General features: G+C 35.8%; 1 protein-coding gene across 1 annotated transcript in view; it reads left to right on the top strand.

The window, feature by feature from the left end:
* The window catches only part of LOC105444985, a 75,737-nt gene that overhangs the window by 24,757 nt on the left and 27,157 nt on the right, over positions 1–23,823 (top strand). The window contains exons 4-5 of the mRNA XM_030978306.1: positions 20,319–20,420; positions 21,622–21,646. Of these exons, the coding sequence (XP_030834166.1) occupies positions 20,319–20,420; positions 21,622–21,646 (127 nt within the window). The remainder of the gene's footprint in view (positions 1–20,318; positions 20,421–21,621; positions 21,647–23,823) is intronic.

Genomic DNA, 23,823 nt, shown 5'->3' on the forward strand with positions numbered 1-23,823 from the left:
TGTCTGGTAGCTGCATGACTCATTATGTTTATTACCATACTTGATCGTAAATTACCCCCACTGGGGAAGTACTCATTGTCAAGGTAGATTACCCCACCCCTCATTATTCCATCTGTGCGATCTGAAACAGACCATTGTATTCATTTAGCATACAAGTTTATGTCAAAATGTTTGTGTTTGATTTTAAGTCTCATATTCCCTATTGAAAGCCAGAAAGGCATTACATGTACATGTAGGTCTTTGCCAAACAATTTTGTTTGTGTATGATCGTATGATTAATGAATATTAATTAACATCCTGGCTCCAAACAGAATAAGGCGCGATAGAGGAGGCGCGATAACTTAGTTGGTAGAGCAGTGGTCTCGTAATCTGGGGACCCGGGTTCAAAACCAAGTCGATGCGCTACATGTAGTGCCCTTTGGTAAGGCATTAATCCTCATTACCAGGTCCCTCGGAGAGGACCTAAAGCCGTCGGCTGTCTGGTTGCTTACTAACAAGCATTTATGCTTTCTTAGCAGCCAGGTAAAATAACCACCACCACGCAGGGTAATTACATGTAAATACACAACATGTTGATGTACAATCCTAACCCCATATTGCCTGTTGAGAGCCAGAACGGTGTACTTTAAAGTACAACGTATATGAATTAGCATCCTTCCGGCTTAAAACAGATGACACACATATACAAACAGAATATTCTTGTGTGATCCAAAATTCATATTGTGTGTTTAGAGCCAGAAGGGCATTAACTCTGTGTTAAAGTGTACAGCGTAACGCCCTGCTAGCTCTTAACACTGAGGTGATCATTTTTGGCATCATTCACACATTGTGTTATGAAAGTACGATTAAACACACTCAAAAAAAAGAGGAAGAAATGTGTTTGGAAAGAGGTCTTTAGTGTCTACTTTTGTCAGTAACCATGTAAGCTTTTGGCTATAAAAATAGGCATATTTTGAGATATTGTTTTACATCATTGAATACTTTCCACTTTGAAATGCAATGCATGTAACCTACTAGTCTGCAGTACACTGTCTATTGTAATTCTAGTAATTGGAGGGGGGGGGGGGCTGGGGGGATTGTACTTTTGTCTGTGAATGTTACCCAATACCCATAGTCTATTACATGTCTCTAAGGTGTGGTGATGAAAAGGTACCATGAAGGAAGTTATTGGCAAAAGAAACAAAACACTCATGTTTGGGGCCTCCCCCAATACTTCCTGAGGAATTCTTGCAAAGATGGCATGATGTCGTCACGCAGGGCATGTGACCTGGGAATTCCCCATCTCACTCTTTAATCATGTACATGTACATGTAGCAAGTGCTTGTTTATGACTTTCACTTTCATATTGTTTACTACTTCCAGTATTATTAATTAGGAGTATGATAATGAAAGTTCAATTTGTTATTATAAAGCAGTTTGGAGTAATGTATGAAGAGTACTCATGCAATTGATATAGTTTCTATTTTCCTCCCTTTGAATAGTATACTCTCTTTGAATATTAAACTCTTGTTGAATAATATAATCTCTTCTAAGCTTCTAAAATGATACTCTCTTCAAATAGTTATACTACTAGTAATGATAATAGTGGTTTAATTCTTATGAAGCACTTAGGTCTGTCAAGCATGACACTCATGGTGCTATACATAATTATAGATGAGAATACAACAACATATACAACTTTGTGAAACAGAAAGCATTAGGCTAGCATAGTTTAACAGACATAATCAACGTTATTAAAACAGTTTTCAAAGATGGAGTCTAGACTAGAGAGTAGAGATGTTATGTGCAACATTAAATTGGATTGGCTCAAGTTATACATCAAGCATATATATACAAAGTGTTTATTTGTTAGATTCCTCTATTCCAAACTTCATTATTTCAGTAAATATGTACAGTATGCTTGTATGAAATGCATGGTAAATTGCATGGTACGCAAATCCCTACATGTACATGTATTGATTACTACTAATGCATGATGCACGTGTAGTATTTAGTAGTAGTCTTTTTTTGGCTTTACTATCAATAACAAACGGTATAGATCGACATTAGACGGGTGCAATGATTACAATGATTGCCGCCTATAGCTCAACGGTAATTCACTGTTGTTGAGTATAGGCAGCATGTATTATCAGGGGTGGGCGTCGGCCGTTACTACTGCACTCCACATGTACTGGCAGTGGCTTTCACACACACACACATGCATTGTATGCACAGTCAATGATCTGAGTCACACACAGTCTGAATAATACAAGCATTGAGGCATGCATGTGCTGTAAAGAACCCTCTGGTATGTATGGAGGATAGTCTTGTCTGCAAAACCTGTTGCACTCTCGCGAGGAAGATTGCCTTCATGATGAGAATCGATGAAAGCACTGGTTATTCCATTTTCATTCTCATTTATTATTAATAAATTAGAGTATTTAATATGCCACCAAACTTGGGTGACATTTCGTTTTCGGCACAAACAAAAACTGTTGCAATGTATTTTGCTGGATTTAACTTCTGACCTATTTGGCTGTATGCCTACCAATCGCCATCACCGGAACAAATTGGAACAAGTGTGCATTATTGCAGATAGAAAGAAACAGGCTCTTGAATTTCTCATGATAAACAGAATGGTAATAATATTGTAAGGTGTTAGATTTTATCAATCAGTCTCCTGTTCCCAAACTACACATGGGTTACTGGTGTGATTAACAACTTTTAAAATATTGATTTCAAATATGACATAATTTTGTGTAGTTATTGAATATATAGATTGTTAAAAATTGTAAATATCATACTTGGGTTTTTATTCTGTTTTTAAATGTTCGTTTAAAGCCTGCTACACTACTTATAGCTACTTGCGCCGTCTATATATATATATATATATATATATATATAGCAAACAATGCCTGAGTGGTGCCCGTTGGTCCTCCATGATCCCCTTTTACTTATGTTATTTGAAAACTGTTTTGATGAGATAAATACCTGTCAGTGACCATGCAGGGAGGTCTAATCCCTCCTGGCCAAACTAGTGCGGATAGGATTTAAATTACAATTACATTACAACATTCAAAGATACGTCATTGCCCATGGCCTTGTGTCCTTATTAGGGTCTGAAATGGCAGACTAGTTTCAGCTCCCTGTGGGTTTGGAACACAATAGAGAAGTAATACTAGACCATGAAAGAGAGGAACAATAGAAAGAATAAACCAGGAACTAAATACTAATCATTAACACTGTGTATATTGGGTATACCATTTTGAGTTGTCACCATATTGGTGTCATTATAGTTTTATCTTGTAAAAGCAGTCATTGTTTTCATATGAAAAAAGCCCCCCTCCTCCTCCTCCCAGCCTGTTTGTTTGTATTCCTACCATACACACACACCCATAGACTAGGCTAAAGTCATGTCCATAACTACACCCATAAAAGTGTGTATATACACAGTACATACCCAAAGTCTAAAGTAATATTCACCAGGAACTATCAAATAGAACTACTAATTTGTTATGGTGTGTACTTTTATAGTGGGTATACCATTTTGAGTTTACACCAAAACAGTGTCAATATCATTATATCTTGTGAAAGTAGTCATTGTTCCTTGAAAAATACCCACCCCCCCCCCCCTTCTTCTCCCCCCCCCCCCAATTTTAGTGGTGGTGTCCCTGTTGTACACACCCAAAAGGTATAAAAGTATCACCAGTATTATTTTTTATGTCTGACTCTTGAGGTTATTTTGAGAATGAATCATGTCTCTCCGCTAACAAGAATAATTGCCACATTAAAGAGGCCTGACCATAATAAACACTGATTTCCTTGTTCGATAAAACTTCCTTATTATGTTATAACAGCTCATTATGTCTCATTTTGACTGGGCGATTCTTTGATAGGAAATGTCCTCTTTTGGACATGTAGGTTTACTACCTACATGTATGTATACATGTAAATATAGAAAGATGCACTGTACTAATGGTTTGACATTGTAAATTATGTTCTAAAATAACCAAAACAGAATTTAAAGTAACAAGTTTCAAGAAGTATTTCAATACCGGCATTAAGAAGCCCAAAATGCATCTTTACATTCATGTGTTAAATGTTAGCAATCATACTTTATAATATTCATTGAACAGGAGTCACCTGAGTCAACATATTTCATCAAGGATATTTAGTTATCTGCTTTTATTAATGAATGTGTCATTTGCCATCGCAGCAATTATATATATGGTGAATCCTTCCATTAATATAGGGCATTCCCTTGTAAGCCTAAAGCTCCTTGTAATACAGGGCTTAGCTGCAGACCAATTAAGGCCCCAAGGTTAAGCCCTGTGGCACAGTCAACAGCTCAAAGCACATTGATTTATTGATTTGTAGGACTATCACTGGACCTGCAATACTACATGTACATGCACCATTTGAAAGAACTCATTATAGTTCAAGCATTTTAGATGGCAAAGAATTGTAATGTCATGTCAGCTCAGAGAGTGTGAGAGAGAGAAAGAGTTAGAGAGGGTTTGTGAGAAAAAAAGAAGATAACTGATATTCACGAAAGTCGTTTTGTCTTTATTTTAAGGACTGATGTATTCATTGTCATAACTATACTAAACTTATCAGTGGCTGCATACAGATGCGTGTGAAGAAGAGAAAGTAAATTCAGTTTCCCAGATAAACCATGGCTAAATGTCACTTATCATTGTAGTCTTTGTTGAATAGATTATGAACATATAAGAGAAATGAGTGATAATATCCCATTCTAGGTAATACCAACAACCACATGATCATTATGATGAATTATGGGGTCAAGTTTCCTGGAATGGATATCATCCATTTCACATCCACATGCCAGCTGAGCCTTGTCAGTGCTATTTATAGAAACGAGGACGGTTCAGGAGGAAGTTAGCTTCGACATGACCCTGGGGTCAATCCTTGGAGGTCAAGTGCAGGGATAAGACTCTCCTCCTTCGCATCCTTGCTCCTCCTTTCGATTCATTCATAAAGCTAGGAGTGTGTGCAGAGAGGGGGGCCCTGCCTGCATGGGCTTAGTCATCAAGGTTGGGTTAGGAGGGCATATTTTCCCACAGACTGGCCTCTGTTCGTATATAAGTACACCAAGGAGTTTATGGGTTGACAATCCTGACTTACATGTGTGCATAGAAAATGCAAGTACTATGTGAATGAAACCAATTAATCCGTGGATCTTGGTTCTTGGATCTTGGATTCTTTTCCTCCTACATACTCGAAAGAAGAGTTTTGACTTTGTGAAATTATTTTTTTTAAGGGAAAATATGAGTAAGGTGTGAAGAAGAACCAAAATAGGGAAATGTGTCTTCATAATTTTTCAATCTGTCAAAATAATGTGGACCCTTTTCATTTCCTTTCCTCATACAAAGAATAATACTCATTACTGGGAAACAATTCAATCCTTAAATCTTCAACGTAAGCCTATGTGCACCGATATTAAAACAACAGAAAATCACCCTGTTTGCAGTAATAAATAATACTAATTTAATATGCTATGCTGACATGTTTCTGTACAAGTCTAATTTGCAGAATCAAATAGATAGTAGGCCTATTCATTGCTTTGGGGGGGGGGGGAGGAAGTAGGGTTCTTTTGTTTTGTAAAGTTTTGGTTTGCATATTTTTCATTTTGTTTTTAAATGTCAAACCAGAAGAATGCCAACTCCATTCATGTAGACAATTTTTTCCAACAGTCACTCATACACATCATAGTAATAGTTGTGTATAATATACATTGCCGCCTACATTTTGTTTAATCCTTTGCTTAAATCGGTGATTGCATGATCTAAGAAAAACCACAACCACATTCCACCAAGAACCAGTGAATGGATTTATAGTGTATTTGCTCTCTTTAATTATATTAGCTTTTATGATTCCAAATTGATGAATGATAAACACGACACCTACATACATTTCCAATGAGTAAATTTCCTTCAGCAATTACAGAAAGAGCAATTAATTATTATTTATTATGAATCTTGAAGAGTGATTCAAGCAAGAAGTTACTAACCAGGCTTAAACATAAACAAAATCTGTTTACATAATTTCAATGCATTATAACTAGCTATTATAACTAACTAGTGATGATGAACTTCAATACATGTTATTATTGACGTTAGGGATAAACTTGACCGAGTTCTTTATGACCCTCAATTTTCAAGGATGGGGGTAAGAGAGCGAAGCAGCGAACAAGAGTTTGTGGTTTTTCTTCTCTAAAGACACTGTGACAAAAATTACAGGAAGTTCTGAAGTTCCTCATTTCAGCCCAAATCGGGAAGAAATCACAGCATTCCATTTGTATTACTACCAAGTACACCCACACACAATAGAATCCTATACTGTGCAAGTGAGTAAGCAAGACCAGACTATGTCATCACTGCAGTAGGGTGTCACCCATTGTGATGTCACAATGCAAACATTGAAAGCAAACCAGGATATTGCCTAGAGTGTGTAGCTTCTTTGAATATATATATGTGTGTGTGGTTTCATATGTATCAGAATTAGGAGGAAATGACCAAACAAGAAAGCTATTTTAGGATGAGTAAGGAAATGTAATGCTTAGTTTTCCAGGGCTGAACCATAATACAAAACAGTGAAAACACTATCTTTGACATAATTGCACAGTAATCATATGTTATATCCATTTGAAAGGGTAGTTGTTGTATTGCTCATCAAATTCCTTAATCAGTACTATGGAATGTGCTACACAAATATTTGCTATGTATATTTCATTTAAAAACTAGACTACCGGTATCCAGTTATAAAAGCCAAAGTGCTAATCACCTCTACATTGTGCTATATTAACAAAAATATTGGTTTCATGATTTATTTAGGACTATAATAGTTTGTAGTTTCTAAACTTTCTAATATACCGGTATGCACAATACACACATATGATTTGTGATTCACTGTGAAAGCATTATTTTTCATTTTATTTTGAATCTTTGGGTGAATTTTAAATATACACTAAAGTATTCCCTAATTCAGAATTGGTGAACATGGTAGGAACAAGGAGGTAATACACCATTTTTGTTTTGTAACCAAATCTTATGCATATATATATGTCTTCGTTCAAGTTCAAATTTAATTCCAATAAAAGCATATACACATACACATTTATCAGAAATACAGCACAGATGCAAATTTTTATACATAGCATCAAGTGTACAAATAAAAGAACGAGGCAGTCTTGTCAAGATGTTAAGTGCATCAATATAAATTATTTCATACATGTGTTACAAATAATTGTATTTCAATAGTGAGAATGAGAATGCAAATTGCATACATACACTGTATGTTGTTGCCAGGTAGGATAAATATTATGGCTTGTCCAACCTGACAACACATAATATATGCATTTTGCATTCTGACTATTGTAATACAATCATTCATTTACAGGCACTTTGCAGGTGCATACAATTTGGTTACATTACAACAATTGTTGTCTATTCATCTTATTCTACTATAGGCTACATAGGCCCCTATATGATTCATCGCTGATTCCCAAGCAGGCTATTTGTCATTTCTCACTTATTTGCAATACCATACAATAATAAACTATTTTGATTTGTAATTAATTGTAAAAGCATTGTTTTACATTTCAGACTTTCAGTAGAAGGTAGGGAGTATATTAGTTTCCCTTCTCAATGGGAATTCTTCCAGAATTTTATTGTAAGCATGTGTCTAGTATCTAGGATAAGCATTTCCTTTTGATAACTCTTTTACTTAGTTAATTTCCTTGATCAAATTGGCCGGCAAAACATATTTGACAACATTCCAAGATTTGTTTCTCTCTTTCTGAAGAAAAATGAATAATCATAATCAGATTCAGACAATATAATTCATAATTTGTGTCGGTCAACTCTAATAATTTATGTTTATCATCAGCAAGCTTATTTGGATAGATATAAACCAGGTTATTATTAGAAGAATGGTCCTGCAAATATATCTTGCAGAATTATGTATGTGAAAGTAAATTGTATCGGCTGTGTCTGTCAGTAGTTATTCTGTTGACCAAATAGCCACAGAAAATAGGATGTGACTGATATTTTGAGGTTTTAGAAGTAGGAAATCTATCGTACATGTTGGGTAATATAGTCAGCTGTATTTGGCAGGTCATATATCATCTGTTTGAAGTTTAAAGTCAGTCAACTCAAATCATTTTTACAGAGTTCACAACTTTTTAGGCTCCAAACAGGATATAATCTTTTAGTTACGCAGTACAGAACAGGAATTAAGAGATTCATTATCATCTGAAACAATCGAGGAGGGAGAGAGAGGCATAGGAAATAACCCAAAACAGAGTGATTTTATTATTGATAGGAATTGAGATATGGTCACCTTGGCTCCCTACAGGGATATGTGCTGTGGCTGAACAGGGAGTAACATGAAAAGCTATGTCTGGGACCACAGGGTTCAAAGTGTATCAACCACTGTTGTCAGTCAATAGAGGAATGGGTTTCCTGTACGCTGTGTAAATGTTAGCAATCTATGGTCTTAAAGGGGGAGGTCACTCAAGTATACAAGAGGGCTTAAGTAGCTTTTTAGTTGAGCATTTATTCTCAATGTAGGTTTGTACATTGTAGATGGTCTTGAAGGGAGAAGTCACTCAAGTACATGTATGTAATGGCTTATAAACTTGTTTAGCATACCTGTGTAGGATTGTAGTCTGTGTATAGTTATGCATAGCTGCTAACCATTCCTATTTTGGAGGAATGATTCCTATCATTTGACCTTGACTAATTTCTTGAACTTTCAACTTTTTCCCTTTAATACAAACTCGTGTTTAAAGATGTAAGAGATACAACGTATTCCTAATTTTGCCTGAAGAGATTCTTACTTCTTAGGGTTTTTTGGGGGGCCTGTTGTGGAAGGTTGGCAGACATGGTTACACTGTATGTGATCTTTCATTAATCTTTATGTATGGATGCTTAAGGTCTGTACTTCACCTAGTGGGATGACACCCAAGATGAAATATTTGTTAGCATTAAATATCGCCTACTGAGGTTTAGATGGCAATACTTCAACCTAAATTCACAAAAAACAGAAATATATGCCTCAACGTTTAATGTTGAATATCTATCCAGACAGGATCGATATGATAATTTATTAAATATATCAATTACTAGTAGGCGTTTTTTCCCAGCATAATTTGTATGTATCATCACGTATTAGTCAAAACATATTCTTTCACAAGATTGGTAACAACAGCTTCCATTTCATTTTTTTGAGAGGGGGGGGGGGGGGGGGCGTTTCCAAAACTGGTGGGATGATACCCAAGTTAGAAACATCTTTTTAGCACTAGATTTGTAGTATGTGCATGTTTCTGCCCCTTGTATAATTTTTATATCTTTATTGACAATATAGGCGTATTTGTTTGTTTAAGATTAACATTGGATAAAGTCTACTTGATATATGTACACATGTGTAACCTACCCAGTCTGTTCTTGTCTGCAAATTATATCTTTTAGCTTAGCTTAGCACTCATTTCTCTCTTTCAAATTGAAGAAAAAGTAATAACATGAATTAATGAGCTTGTAACTAAAGTAGCTCTTTATCTTATTAGATAGTAATTAGTATACTACCTTACAGTTTTCCATCAGTTATAAAAGGGCAATACATTCATTCTCATAGATAAAGATAAGTTCTGTTGTTTAGTTAATTTTTTTATTGAAACCCTACATAATATTGCAATGGTTTTGAATGATATATTTTGGGCTGATCAAAGCTTAATTCGAAGCAATCCTTTTCACATTACTTCCTTATTCAATGTTGAGGGTATGCACACTTTAATGCAGCTATGATGAAGTGGGACAACGTCATTGTCTGTTTGCAATGGCATGCTCAATGCATTCAAAATGTTGTTTTTCTCTAGATCTCTAGGGCATGTTTTGATAAGAACTACCCATAATTCACCAGTTGCTTGTTTGTAGACCATTTCTGCCATTGATAATGCATGGATCATACAGCTTCTTTCAAGCAAAGCACAATATATTTTCACTCCAAACTTCCTCTTTCTCATTTTATAAAAGATTAAAGGCATGTACAGATATGGCCCGGTAAACTGCCACAAAAAAAGTGCACATGCATTTTTCCCTGGGAATTTTTCCCGCCAGGAGCCATTTTACAAGTGGGCACAGGCCCATCCAACCCCCTTTAATGTTTGTATCCTACCAGGTACCCATTTAACACCGGGGTGGAGAGTGACAATTGTAGATCTAAGTCTTGCCAGATGAAATGGTGCAGCGAACCATGTGATTCGCAGTCCATTGATATATCCACTAGACCACAAAATGCTACATGGAGTTGCTTTTTTTTCTCAAACTGATATCTCACAAGTTATTTTTATGAATAAAGGTGTGGTTGTTAAAACAACATATTTAAAAAATGGTTTAAAACATTTTCAGAATTATAATTTCCACATGCAACCAAACACGCCTACATATTCTTGAAATAGATAATAACGCATTTGTAGCTGAATCTGAAAGTGGAAACTGAAACTAGTACAATATTAGAATGTGAAACTCTAAGCCACCCCCTCCTCCTTAAAACAAAACACGGAGAGTATCAAAAAATGAAAAGTAATATATTGGATTCATTTTACAAGCAGATGTACTTGGGGGAACTGGAGTAATTGAGTTGTGTTTTCTGTCCAGGATCTTAAGTGGTGACAATGTGTTGCTTTGGACAGTTATGACCCCAATTAGCATGCAGTGTCAAATCATACTAGATAGGGGTAGACCATCACGGTACCAATAATCATCCGAGTTGGCAGATATAAGACCCTTGAGGGAGGGGGGGGGGGGGTATTGTGAATTATAAGGGGTGGGTAATATGCATAGATTTTTCTGATGTTAAATCAGTTCTGAGAAAGATTTTTTTTATGTAGGCCTATTTATCATAATTCTCCCTTTCTTATCCTTATCTTTTTCTTCTTTTTCTTCTTCTTTTTCTTGTTCTTCTCCTTGTTCTTCTTCTTGTTCTTCTCCTTCGTCTTCTTCTTCTTTTTCTTCTTCTCATCCTGCCCCCTCCCTTCTAGTTCTTCTTCTTCAAAAAGTACAACATGCACTTGTAAACCCTATAAATAATTGAAAGATATTATGTAAATTCCACATATTCCTTTGGAGTTTGATATTCTTTAACATAATTCTTGCAGAGGGCACAATGAATAAATATATCTAATTGTGCAATTATGGTGCTTGCTAAATTTGTAAAGTAGAAAAGGAGGGAAAATAATTTATAAATCGTATCAGCTAAATGTCTTGATTTTAAGCTAACTATTTCATTTTGTACAACAAGGTTTACCAACGATTGAGCCAACTACAACATCAGATATAAGTATGCCCGATCCTTCTACTACTACTAGTAAGTGCAAAGAAGTTTACCTTTGCCTAAAAATGTCACCAAAAAGCAATGTGGTAGGCACATTCTGCACCTTTCTTGAATGTTTTGGAAAATCATTTTCCTTCTGTGCTTAAGAGCGAATTATCACTTGGGAATAGCAACTACCTGGTACTTGTTGGCACACAACTCCATCAAATTCAAAGAGGTCTTTCATTAATGTGTACCTGTCTCAAACTCTCTGCATTCTGTTATTTTCAAATCTTGCAAAATTTCATCAAAGCAGCATGAAAAAATGAAAATACTGGGTTTATATAGCTATACTAAATATTTGTTTTAAACATATTATGCTCTGTGCAGCAAATTGTGAACTGTTTTATGACAGCAAGGAAAAGACAAAATACAAAATATCATCTATTCAGAGCCAGGAGGGCGTTATTCTGTGTTTAAGGGTGTGTTCAATCGACACTTTTTCACCCTAGAAACAGGGTTTTCAAAGACGTTTAGTTTCAAACACGGTTGCGTTGAAGCGATTTCAAGCGATTTTTTTTGTCGGTCTTGGAAATAAACATGTTTGAAAATGCAAACATGAAACGCTGAAAAACATGCGTTTTGAACGGTGATCTCAATCATGATTCTATAACGTCATTATCGTGGCCGGCTTCCGGTTTGACTGACAGTTGACCGTAAACACAGACAGAAAGCATGCGGTGAAGTTGACCTATCCTTCCTGGGTCAAACAGCACAGTGTGACGAGCAGTGGCTGGGCTTGAAATGAGCAAGAATCAGCTTTGATGAAAAATCACTTGAACTCATTCCCGCAGTAACCGTGATTTTTTAACGGCGTTTTGATTTGTGATTCATGTTTGTGTTTCTAGCTTCTAAAAATTGTTTGAACACACCCTATGTATATATCAGTTAATGCCCTGCAGGCTTCTGGCTCGAAACAAATGATACAATGTATGTTGTGGATTAGATTGGGTGTAGTGGTAAAAAAAGAAATCAAGGTGTTTTATGTTTGCTTGTTTGTCTTTTTTTGAGAGCAGAGGAAAATAGTATCTTCTATTTGTTTTTCCAAATCATGAAGCTGAGATTGTCACCCATACAAGGCATTTCATTTATATTCGTCTCTCTCAACCCTGGTGAATTTAAAGGTATAGACCAGTTTTGGAAATGCCTCCCTCTCAAAAAATGAAACGGAAGCTCTTATTACCAATCATGTGAAAGAATATGTTTTGACTGATACGTGATGATACAAATTTGGCCGGGAAATCGCCTACTAATTGATATGTTTGGTAAATTATTATATCTATCCGGACTGGATAGATATGGTGTAGTCCCATATACATCTTTCTGTGTACAGTGCTTGTAACTTTACCAAGACTGGGCCAAATTTCTTATAATTTTGATGATTCCAGAACCTTGTATGCTAGATGATCAACCTTTTCTGATCGATTCCACAACGTTTCTTTCACAATGCAATTGCATGACCAGAACTGGTTTATACCTTTAATACATTTGTGTAGGAAGATATTGTTTTGTAAGAAATTATCATGGTTCAATTTGTCATCTGAGGTCAGTTTCATCACCATATTTGCTTCATTGTAAAAAAAATCACCCTAAAAAGTAAAATGTGGCATAGGCTACATCCCGCATACTGTTTTGGCAGTGTATTCAAATGAATATGCCTACATTTTGGCATTAATGTGAAGGGAGTAAAAGAACAAACCAGATTATTACTTGTACCAAACCCCTGGGAAATGTACCAACCATATTCAATTGTTAATCATATACATGGACTTTGGAGCACTTCATTATGGGGCGTTTATCATGCACATTATCTAGACAATAAATTATTTCATTATCATAATGGGATACTGCATTTTGACTGATTACAGTCCAGTTTGGGCTAAATAGGGGATATACCATTTGGGTGGGCTTGTTTTGCTTGAGCTGTGAGTGGAAATTATGCTGAAATATGGCTCAAAAATTGCTGAAGCTCTCTGAATTATTACTAATCATTTCTTCATTTTTGCAAGTTAAATATAACGAAAAGAAGCATTGCAGTAACTGTTGTAATTTCAATGTGTGTGTTGTACCAGAAGTCGTATCATGGGATGCCTTTAATAAGCATAGATATTAAAATTGGTAAAAATCAAATTTTGCTTATTATTTGTAAAGCCATATCAAAATGATATTCTGTCTACGACAAAGCATTCGCATTCACCCTTCTCTACTTGTATTCTATGGTCTTCTTCTATTTAAAGTTTCATCTGGTGCAGTGATACTATTTTCTTAAGCTACCAAAGAGATATTTTTCTCTCAACTAGACTAGGAGCCATGGTAGAATGCAGAAGGTTAATATACAGCCCCTTGATAGGCCAGGCCTCTTGGGTTACTTAGTAGGCCTGGCTTCATCAGCTCGAGATTGCCAAATATCCCGCTATTTGAACTATCCCGATTGCAAATTATCCAGTTAATGTGAGTCTTCATCAGCCCGAAGTTGCAATTAGAGGGATATTTGGTCGAGATGATCATCCCAAGATATCTTGGGCAAGATTGCAAAATATCCCGCTATTTGTCTGTGCGTCTTCACCAGCGCGATGACTCGCACTATGCGCGAACGGTGAGCAAAATATCTCGAGCTATTATTTCTCAAGTTATTATTTCTTGAGCTCGAGTTTCAAGTTTCGAGGTCAAGTCTCGAACTGATGAAAACGCGATTTGTAACTTCTGGATTATTTCCGAAATCAGAAATAGCGGGCTATTTGGCAATCTCGAGCTGATGGAGACAGGCCTATTGTCTTTCCTTTCTAAGAGCTTCATTTCTTCATTACTATGTGATTAATGAGCCGTAGAGACACCAGACCCCTTGTATCTCTATCCTCCAAATACATAAACAATCTGCCCATCTTTAGTAGCAGGCCTAGTCATCCATACGCAATGTGTGGTTAACAATTTGTTGTAGAATTTACCGACAACAACCTAAAACAAAAGTGAAGGTTGGGAATGAAAATCACATCACATCCCTCCACCTGTTCATGATACACATTCATACATGTATGTAACCATGGTTATGACCGTGAAGTGTGAACTAACCCATTATTAGACAGAATAGACAGTCGCAAAGGCATCATCTCTTGATCATTGTACTATTGGTGTGGTTAATGATGGGTGTAGTACCGGACCCCCCAATGTCACCAAATATTATAGGCAATCTGGCAAATTAGTGGTACTATGTTTGTCGTAGAATTAGTTTTAAAATGAGCTAGAACAATGAGAAGTATAGACTGGGAATGAAAATGCATCCTTTGGATTGAGCACAAGGTGCATTTATAACCATGGTTATGACCCTGAAGTGTGAACTAACCCATTATTGGACAAAGTACAGAATAACATGATTGTTTCCAACATGAACAAGACCTGTGCTCTGTCTATTCTTGGCATTTTGACAAGGCATGATGTACATACAACATAAAAGACACAAAGGACAAAGTAGCCTTGACGACAGTGATATTAGCAATATGACACACGCACAGCAGAGTAAAGAAAGAACAATGTTAATGCCAAATGAATGTTTATTCTGTGCATGACAAATAAATTTTGAACATGGGTTATCAGATAGATTTATAACGGGCAGACACTTTTCAAATGTACTGTATTCTCCTGCAAGGCAACAAGGCTTCCAAACTTAAAGTTAAAGACCAGTTTTGGAAACGCCCCCTCTCAAAAATGAAATGGAAGCTCTTATTACCAATCATGTGAAAGAATATGTTTTGACTAATACGTGATGATACAAATTTTGCCGAGGAACCGCCTACTAATTCATATATTTGGTAAATTATTATATCTATTTGGACCTGATAGGTATCGTGCACTTGTTGCACATGTGTCGTGTTGTCCCATATACATCTTTCTGCGTACAGTGCTTGTAACTTTACCAAGACTGGGCCAAATTTCTTATCATTTTGATGATTCCAGAACCTTGCAATACACACCAATACCAATATATGCTAGATGATTAACCTGTTTTGATCGATTCCACAACGTTTCTTTCACAATACAATCGCATGACCAGAACTGGTCTTTATCTTTAATATGAATAGCAGAGAAGAGAGAAAGGAAAGGAGTGAACAAGAGAGAGAGAAAGACAGAGATAAAGAGAGAGAGAGAGAAGAAAAAATAAGGGACAAAAGACAAGAGAGAGCTGGATGATATCTTTACTCTTTAGCACAAAAAGAAATAAAATCCAAAATGAACACGGCCTTTACTGTAATACATCAGAAGGCAGGACCAATAAAGAGCAATTAGGAGAGCTAATAAGGAGTGAAAAGAATGCTTCACTCCCCTCTCTTATAACCACGCTTTAATGACAAAAACAGGTGCATTTTAATAACCAAGATTAAGTTCAAAGCTGTTTAAATCGTTTGCACATCTGTCCAGTCATATAATTTGATGCATGCTATTTCTTATAATTTGGTGCAATCGATGAGCGCAAATATTATCCTTAATGCAAGGTCAATATTACTTTTAGCTGTCAAGATGTAGTATACTTTATGAAACAGAGAATGGAGAGCTATAATTTGATTTAATATAATGAACTATAAATTATACCTGCCCTGCATGGACCATTAATCAGGTCAAATCCTAGGCTTTTTATATTATGCTCTCCTTTTCTTTGTTTGCCTTGTCATAATATCTCTGTTCCATAATAATTTCCAAAGCTCGTTGGAAGCGTATAGAGATGTTATAATGTGATATGCGCTATACTAGAATATAATAGCAATTATAATTATTATTCCTTTATTGCTGAAGTAACAATATAGTGATGCACTAACAAATACCAACACATATAATAAGATATATGATAAATATAAATGGTAATAAAATTTAATAAAATTCAGGGAACTAAAATGTCATCTGTTATGAGCCTGGAAGGCATTAACTCACATTATGTCAAAAAAGAAGTAATACCCTCCTCATCCAAACAGATGAGAGGTTTTGATTTCAACCCTCTTGGCTATTACTAAAGTGCCCTGTATAATTTTGCATCAGAAAATGTGCTAACACAGTTGTATTTTTACTATCAAAATTTTCTTCATATTATGTACTATTTGCATGGCCTGTTATTTTCTTTTATATTATGGAATCCAAATCTACATATACCATGTCAAACATGATGAAAATATTTATATTCTAGCCCCTCCCCCCCCCCCCCCCCCCCCCCCTCCAAGAAATATTTGATCATTGTTGTTTGCATTGAGGATGGTTGAAAATGGTGTCATTACCATTGCATGACTGCATGTAGGCTTTATGATTTCTTTATTTCATCGGGTACACCATGCAACCTTTATTCTTTTATTTAAATCTTCATTTTCCTGATATATTTTGAGTCGTGATGGAGTGTTGGTGATGTTAGTATCAAAAGATATATTATGATTGAGTGTTATAAATATAAATCTTAGAGATAATAATGATGTTTATATTTTCTTAACGAAAGACTCCAATCTGGAGTCTGGCCAGTTAGTCACAAATGTTTTAATAGGATTGGATTAAATTAATAATTTTCCTAAGTTACGTTGAGTCGTACTGGGATTGGTACTGTTAATATAATACAGACCGTATGTTCATTAAAGCCTATCTGCACTAGTTTGGCATGGAGAGATTAGACCTCCCTGCAAGGTCACTGGCAGGTGGTTATCTCATCAAATCAGCTCTCAATTAACATAAGAAAAAGATCATCATGGGGGACCAATGGTAACCGATGAGGCATTGTTTGCTTTTCAGAGGGCGCAAGTAGCTATAAGTAGTGCAGTGGTGCTTAAGCCTGTCTGCACTAGTTTGGCCAGGAGGGATTAGACCTCCCTGCAAGGTCACTGGCAGGTGGTTATCTCATCAAATCAGCTCTCAATTAACATAAGAAAAAGATCATCATGGGGGACCAATGGTAACCGATGAGGCATTGTTTGCTTTTTAGAGGGCGCAAGTAGCTATAAGTAGTGCAGTGGTGCTTTAAGCCTGTCTGCACTAGTTTGGCCAGGAGGGATTAGACCTCCCTGCAAGGTCACTGGCAGGTGGTTATCTCATCAAATCAGCTCTCAATTAACATAAGAAAAAGAGCATCATGGGGGACCAATGGTAACCGATGAGGCATTGTTTGTTTTTTAGAGGGCGCAAGTAGCTATAAGTAGTGCAGTGGTGCTTTAAGCCTGTCTGCTGTAGTTTGGCATGGAGAGATTAGACCTTCCTGCAAGGTCACTGGCAGGTGGTTATCTCATCAAATCAGCTCTCAATTAACATAAGAAAATCATGGGGGACCAACGGTTACCGCTACGGCATTGTTGGCTGTATAGAGGGCGCAAGTAGCTATAAGTAGTGCAGTGGGGCTTTAATAGTAGATTGAAACACACTTAGCAATGTACGCTCTCTAATGATATGCAGTGTCATGCTCAAGTACAGGAAAGTTTTAACACAATAGAGTGTGATCAATATGGGGCTGTTATGAGGTCTGCATCAACGTCAGGTCACCATGGCAACAGACTCTGGGTAGGAGGGACTTCCCCTTTTGTACTCCCTTGTAGTCTTGGAAGGAAAACCTTTTATGACACCAATGGCTCAATGTGTGGTGAATGTTAATAGTTTGTAGGTACAAACCCCTGTCAGTTTAGCAGAGTGCCTGTACTGCAAGACTATGTTGAATGCATGGTCTACTACACCCCATATGCCCTGTACACAGCCAGAGACTGACAGAGCTAGGTTCGGCTCAAGCCTTCACAGAGTTGTGTTTAATTGACAAATAAGAGTCTGTATATACCTGTAGACTAGTGATTGTTAGAGAGAGAGACAGAGAGAGAGAGACAGAGACAGAGAGAGACCCTTGTCCCTTTGAAATGAATTTGACTTGAATGGCTCAACTTGTAGTGAATGTTTGCAGGAGCCATATTGCCCCCTTTGAAATACATGTATAGTGTTCATATGGCAACAACTTGCATGCGATGCATAATTCATTGACAACGTGTATGAATACTGCAGTCTCTGACAATAAACCTAAAATACATGTAACCTTTTGTTGCCTTACAAATAATTGACATTGAGTCATTTGTAATATAGTACATCAGACAGGCAGAACAATAATGTATAAAATGGGCTTACAAAAATACACTGAAACATATCATGATTACATGTCTGTTTTATATAGATCTTAAAGTAGGAAAGGAAAATTGAATTTGATTCTAATCATATTTTATTTTTGCAAAGATAATGGATACCAACGTTGAGCTGACATATAATACTTTCTGTTTTCACACAATAGTTAGTGAGTTGAGCTGACCTGTAGGTTTTGTTTTTGCATGGTGATTGGGTTGAGCTGAAGCATTTTGGGTGTGGTATACTAGCGTTATATGAGCTACTGTAATAAGGTATTGAATGAAAGTGAGAATTTTCTTTTTTGTGATCATATTGGATCACCACTTTAAAGCGAACAGAACATGATTATTTTTTCTTCCGTTTTCTTTTATTCCTCTTTTATTATTTTTTCCTTTATCTTTGCCTTCTTCTCTTTTCTTCACCTTCTCCTTTTCTCTTCCTTTTCTTCTTCTTTTTCCTCTTCTTCTTCTTCTTCCTGTTCCTCTTCATCTTCCTCTTCCTCTTCCTCTTCCTCCCCTTTTTCCTCTTCTTCTTTTTCCTCTTTTTCTTTTTCATCTTTTTCTTCTTCTTCCTCTTCTTCCCCTTCTTTTTCTTCTTCTTCCCATTCTTTTTCTTCTTCTTCTTCCCCTTCTTTTTCTTCTTTTTCTTCTTCTTCTCTTTCTATATCTCCTTCTCCTTCTCCTTCCTCTCCCTCTTCCTCTTCCTCTTCTTCCTCTTCCTCTTCTTCCCCTTCTTCTACTTCTTCTTTTTGTCTTCTTCTCCATTTTTCCTTCTCTTTCTATTTCTCCTTCTTCTTCATCATCTTCTTGTTTTTCTCCTCCTCGTCCTTCTACCCCCCCCCCCCACCCCCTTCTCCTCCTGGTTTGTGTTCCTTTTTTGAAACAAATCATGTTTTTAGCTTTATGGGACAGTAGTGAGCTAACAATTAACAAACTTGCTTCTATGTCTCAATGTTTTAGATATGATGATTTGTAAAAAGGTGGTTATTGATAATCTTTAGACTTTTTGCATTATGGCTCTAGCCTGCATCAACAAAGCCAACAATTTTGTTCCTATTCAGTGAAAACTTTACTAATTATTTACTTATCTACGGGTATGTAACCAACCTCTATTTTTGTCATGCCTTTTAAATGCATTCTTGTAGCATTCCAGCTATGGTGTCTATTCATGATTTGCATTCTGGCAGTACTTTTTCTGTCTATTATATTGCACAAAATCCCAGTACCTGTAACTGGGAACATTATAATGTTGTACTCTTAAATATCTGGAATATCTTATTCTGTGACTGCTCTAACTTCCCTTCATAGATTATTATTTCTTAGATATCTAATTTTTAAAGAATATCATATTTGGCTGCTTGAATGAAATGCAATATCTCACCCATTAGGCTTTATCAAACTTTGATATACTACTATAATACATGTACTAATTGCAAGTATATTTAAAAACTCATTTATCAATGGAATTATATTTAATTATCTTCTCAATATATGTTAATCTCAGGTCTCTATTTCATGAATTGTTGTATGAAATTGAAAGAATATATAGGTAATGACATCTACTTTCTTTCAAACACTGCTCTTTTACACTGAAACCTGTACATGGAAAGACCATGAATCAACAAGAATCATTGTTTCCTTCAAGGGGAAAAAGAAATGGTCTTTATAGACAGGTGGGGTTTAAAACACAGGTTTCAGTGAGAAGCATTGTTGCAAGGGAGACAAAAAGTAGGTGTTTATAGACAGATGGTCACTGACTTTAATAATAGAAAGATGGTTTGACTGTATTTGCTTTGTTCTAATTTGATATCTTTTTATTGTTTTACTCTTCAGGTGGTGATGGCGCTAACGTAGCAGCTATCGCTGGTGGTGTAGTAGGAGCTATCGTTGTCATTGTCATCATCGTCATCGCCGTATGCTATTGTAAGAAAGAAGGTGAGTTTGAAAAATTGAATTTATTAAATAATACATTGAAACTTGTATATTAAGACTATGATGATGTAACATCACAATGCTTATCAGTAAGCATTTTACCATAAAGTCGGCGTAGTAAAGTAAAATGCTCAAATAGGATCTGAATACGAGTTAAGGCACTTTACTTAGCCAAGTAAATTACAAAGTAAAATACTGACTTAGTCTACCTACTGAATTGAATATGGTCCCACATTCACCTAACATTTAATTAAAGGGAAATCCAACCTTGATAGCAAATTTGTCAAGAATAAAGCAGAAAAATCAGAGAAGAATACTAGTGAAAGTTTGAATGAAATCAGACAAAAAATTAGAAAGTTACAATTTTTGGAAAGTTGCAATTACAATAGGAATGGGCTCTTCAAATTGGCTGAATTGATAATGTCAATATGATGTAGTGGCGAACAACTTTCCCATTTGCTCCAATACTCAAAAAGAAAAATTTCAATTTTTCATTAATGGATGACTCGGGATGGTTTGTTCTTTTTAGAGGACCTGTAATAATGTACTCTCCATGATATATTTTGAGTAGTGCGCCGAAGGTGAAGGCACTTGGAAGAAAAACAGAAATAAGGGATATTTGTGTACGCAACAAGCGGGAGAGTAATCCGTCACTACGTCACAATCCACTGACAAAATTGCTGATTCGAGATTCGCACAGCTGTAGTGATCTCATATTTCAAACATTCATAACTTCTTTAATATTGCTCTGATTTATTTCAAACTTTCGCCATTCTGTTTCTCTGATTGTTATGCTTTCATTAAAATAAACTTATTAGAAGGGTTGGATTGCCCTTATTTAAGTTATAATAATATAGTTGGCAGAATTCAGGAATCGATCAGATCAGTTTTTCCCAATTTTTATCATTAGTAATGGTCTGTTTTCACTCAAACTTTCAGATTATCTTTAATTGTACATCTAGCATTGAAGTCACTACCTTAGCACCATTTTCTCTCATCTGAACAATGTTACCAAGTCCCTTCAATATTAATCATGTAAATGGTAGAATAATGCTTGTTTAGATGCTTGTTGAAGTAGTAGTTAAGTGCTAATGCAGAGAAAATATTGAGAGGCGATAGATTGAAATGATAGTATATTTACCCCACATTAATCGGTATTCGTTATTAAAACTATTTTTGTTTCTCTGTTTTTTTTCTCCATCAGAACGTTTTTGCTTTGAAGCTGGAGGGTGAGTGTGCCGAATCTACTCTTCTGTCAATTCATCTATCCTTCAATCCTTCCATCTGTGAATTCGTCTGTTCCTTTCTCAATTCATCTGTCAATTCGTCTGTCCTTTCCTTTAATCCATATTTCAGATCGAATGACTCTGAACTAACTAATTAGCCTTGCTGTTAATCACATCTAAATGATGTTACTCGTCTGAAATCGCTCTAACTTCATCTTTAGAATGAACTGTTCACATTATCTCTAATTCTCTCTAAGATCTAACAGCCTGTTCACATATAATGCAGTAAAAAAACCTCAGCAGTTTCTTTCTAAGGATCAAAGTTAGTTTCAAGTGAGGCACGATGGCTCAGTGGTCAAGTTACCAGGAGATCCTGGGTTCAAAACCAAGTGGATACACTAGTGCTCTTTGTAGATCATGCTAATGGTATCTCTTTTTTTTTCTTCAAGAACTGTTTGTGATCCATGCCCTTTATATCCTATTCATCACCACTCAAATTTCTTCTGTCCCTCATCTACCAACAAGAGATTATCAGTGCTTACAATGCACAGGGGTTTGTGCAATACCACCCCCATGGCTTTGAGATACACTCCTGTCGATCTCTTCTTGTGTTTCTTCTATATAGGAATGTCCAAATTAACAAAGAATGGTTATGTTACACAAAACTGCAAAAGCAGTAATAATCTAAATAAATAAGTGATGATGTACATAGAAGTCGACGTAGATATAGACATTGGAGTATTAAAAATTACACATAGAGCATAATGTTTGGTTATTTAATGTCCAATATGATATCAATTCTTGTGGATTTCTGAATATGAATGACATAATATTTTACTTCATATTTTTCATGAACGAGACTTGAATAGGAATAATAACTTTATGCAGTGATCAGATATAGAAAGATCTTTGATTAAAATTAACAAAGAAGAGCTCTGTTTATTACCGTAAATCTCTGTGTATAAGGCGCACCTGTGTATAAGACGCACCCCTATTTTTGGGGGGAAAAAATCGTTTTTCGTTTTGTTGCTGAAAATCCACGCGGGGAAGGACCTTCATTTTACATAAAGGTGCAGTTGAAGTTGTGAACTTGTCACAATAAATAGTAACAATGTAAATTAAAAACAGGTCCAGACTCTAAGGCTTCATGATACCAAGTGTCCCATACCAGCCTCATCACATCACCTAGCAGAAGCACTGTGTTCTATGCCAAACATCAATAGTCATGCATGATATGAATAGAAAAAAAAAATTGAGGAATTATTATTATAAACTACATATTGAGATCTATTAGAAAGATTACTTTCAAACCAAGATGACAGACAAATTTGAGTGTTGTTGTAGTTTCCAAATGGTGAGTCAACACACTGATTACTGAGCTGGGAGACATTGCCAGGCATAGCGCCATAAATCGAAACTAAAAAAAAAAAAAAAAAAACGTTTTTTTCCTGTACCTGTGTATAAGGCACACCCCCGACTTTCAAATTTTTTCGGCGGCAAAAAAGTGTGCCTTATACACGGAGATTTACGGTAACGTAAAAGTGTTTTTTTAATGAGTCTTCTCTATCTGTACTAACATGAAATGAAATGTATTATTCATTTAACCAATATTAGTTCATTACTGCAATGGTTCAATGTAGTAATTCTAGATCTATCCTTTGTTTCTCTAACAAGCATATTCTGTTAACAATTTTTGTTTGAGTTTCAAGCTCTCTATGTAGTTTGAAACGTGTCTATTGTAAAAGAGCATTCTTTTTCTTGCAATACTTTCCTGCAAATAAAGATTGATTATATGTATGTGTTTTTTTCTTGGTATACAGTTAACATCTAAATTGTTCATACCCTTATCAAGTTGTAAAAGAATTGATCCCGATTGATGTTTCTTGAGAATGTGACATTTTGAAGCTTACAGTATTCAACAAAGGTCCTAATTCAACCAATCCGCCTTTGATTCTTGAGTTACGAATACACAGACAACTATGAAATTTACAAGGAGTATGAATAATTTAGTTCTCAACTTTATGAAAGTTTTTGATGCAAGATTATGAAGTGTTTTGCTCCTCTATGCTCTTCTTTATAACATTTTTCTTGCATCTTTGACTAATAAGTGTTCTTTTTAGAGTGCAACTTGTCATTTCAATACATGTCTGTCGAAAGCCAGAAGGGTGTTAACTCATGTA

This window comes from Strongylocentrotus purpuratus, unplaced genomic scaffold (genome assembly GCF_000002235.5).
Source record: "Strongylocentrotus purpuratus isolate Spur 01 unplaced genomic scaffold, Spur_5.0 spur5_scaffold_1, whole genome shotgun sequence".
In the NCBI taxonomy this organism is placed as follows: Eukaryota; Metazoa; Echinodermata; class Echinoidea; order Camarodonta; family Strongylocentrotidae; genus Strongylocentrotus; species Strongylocentrotus purpuratus.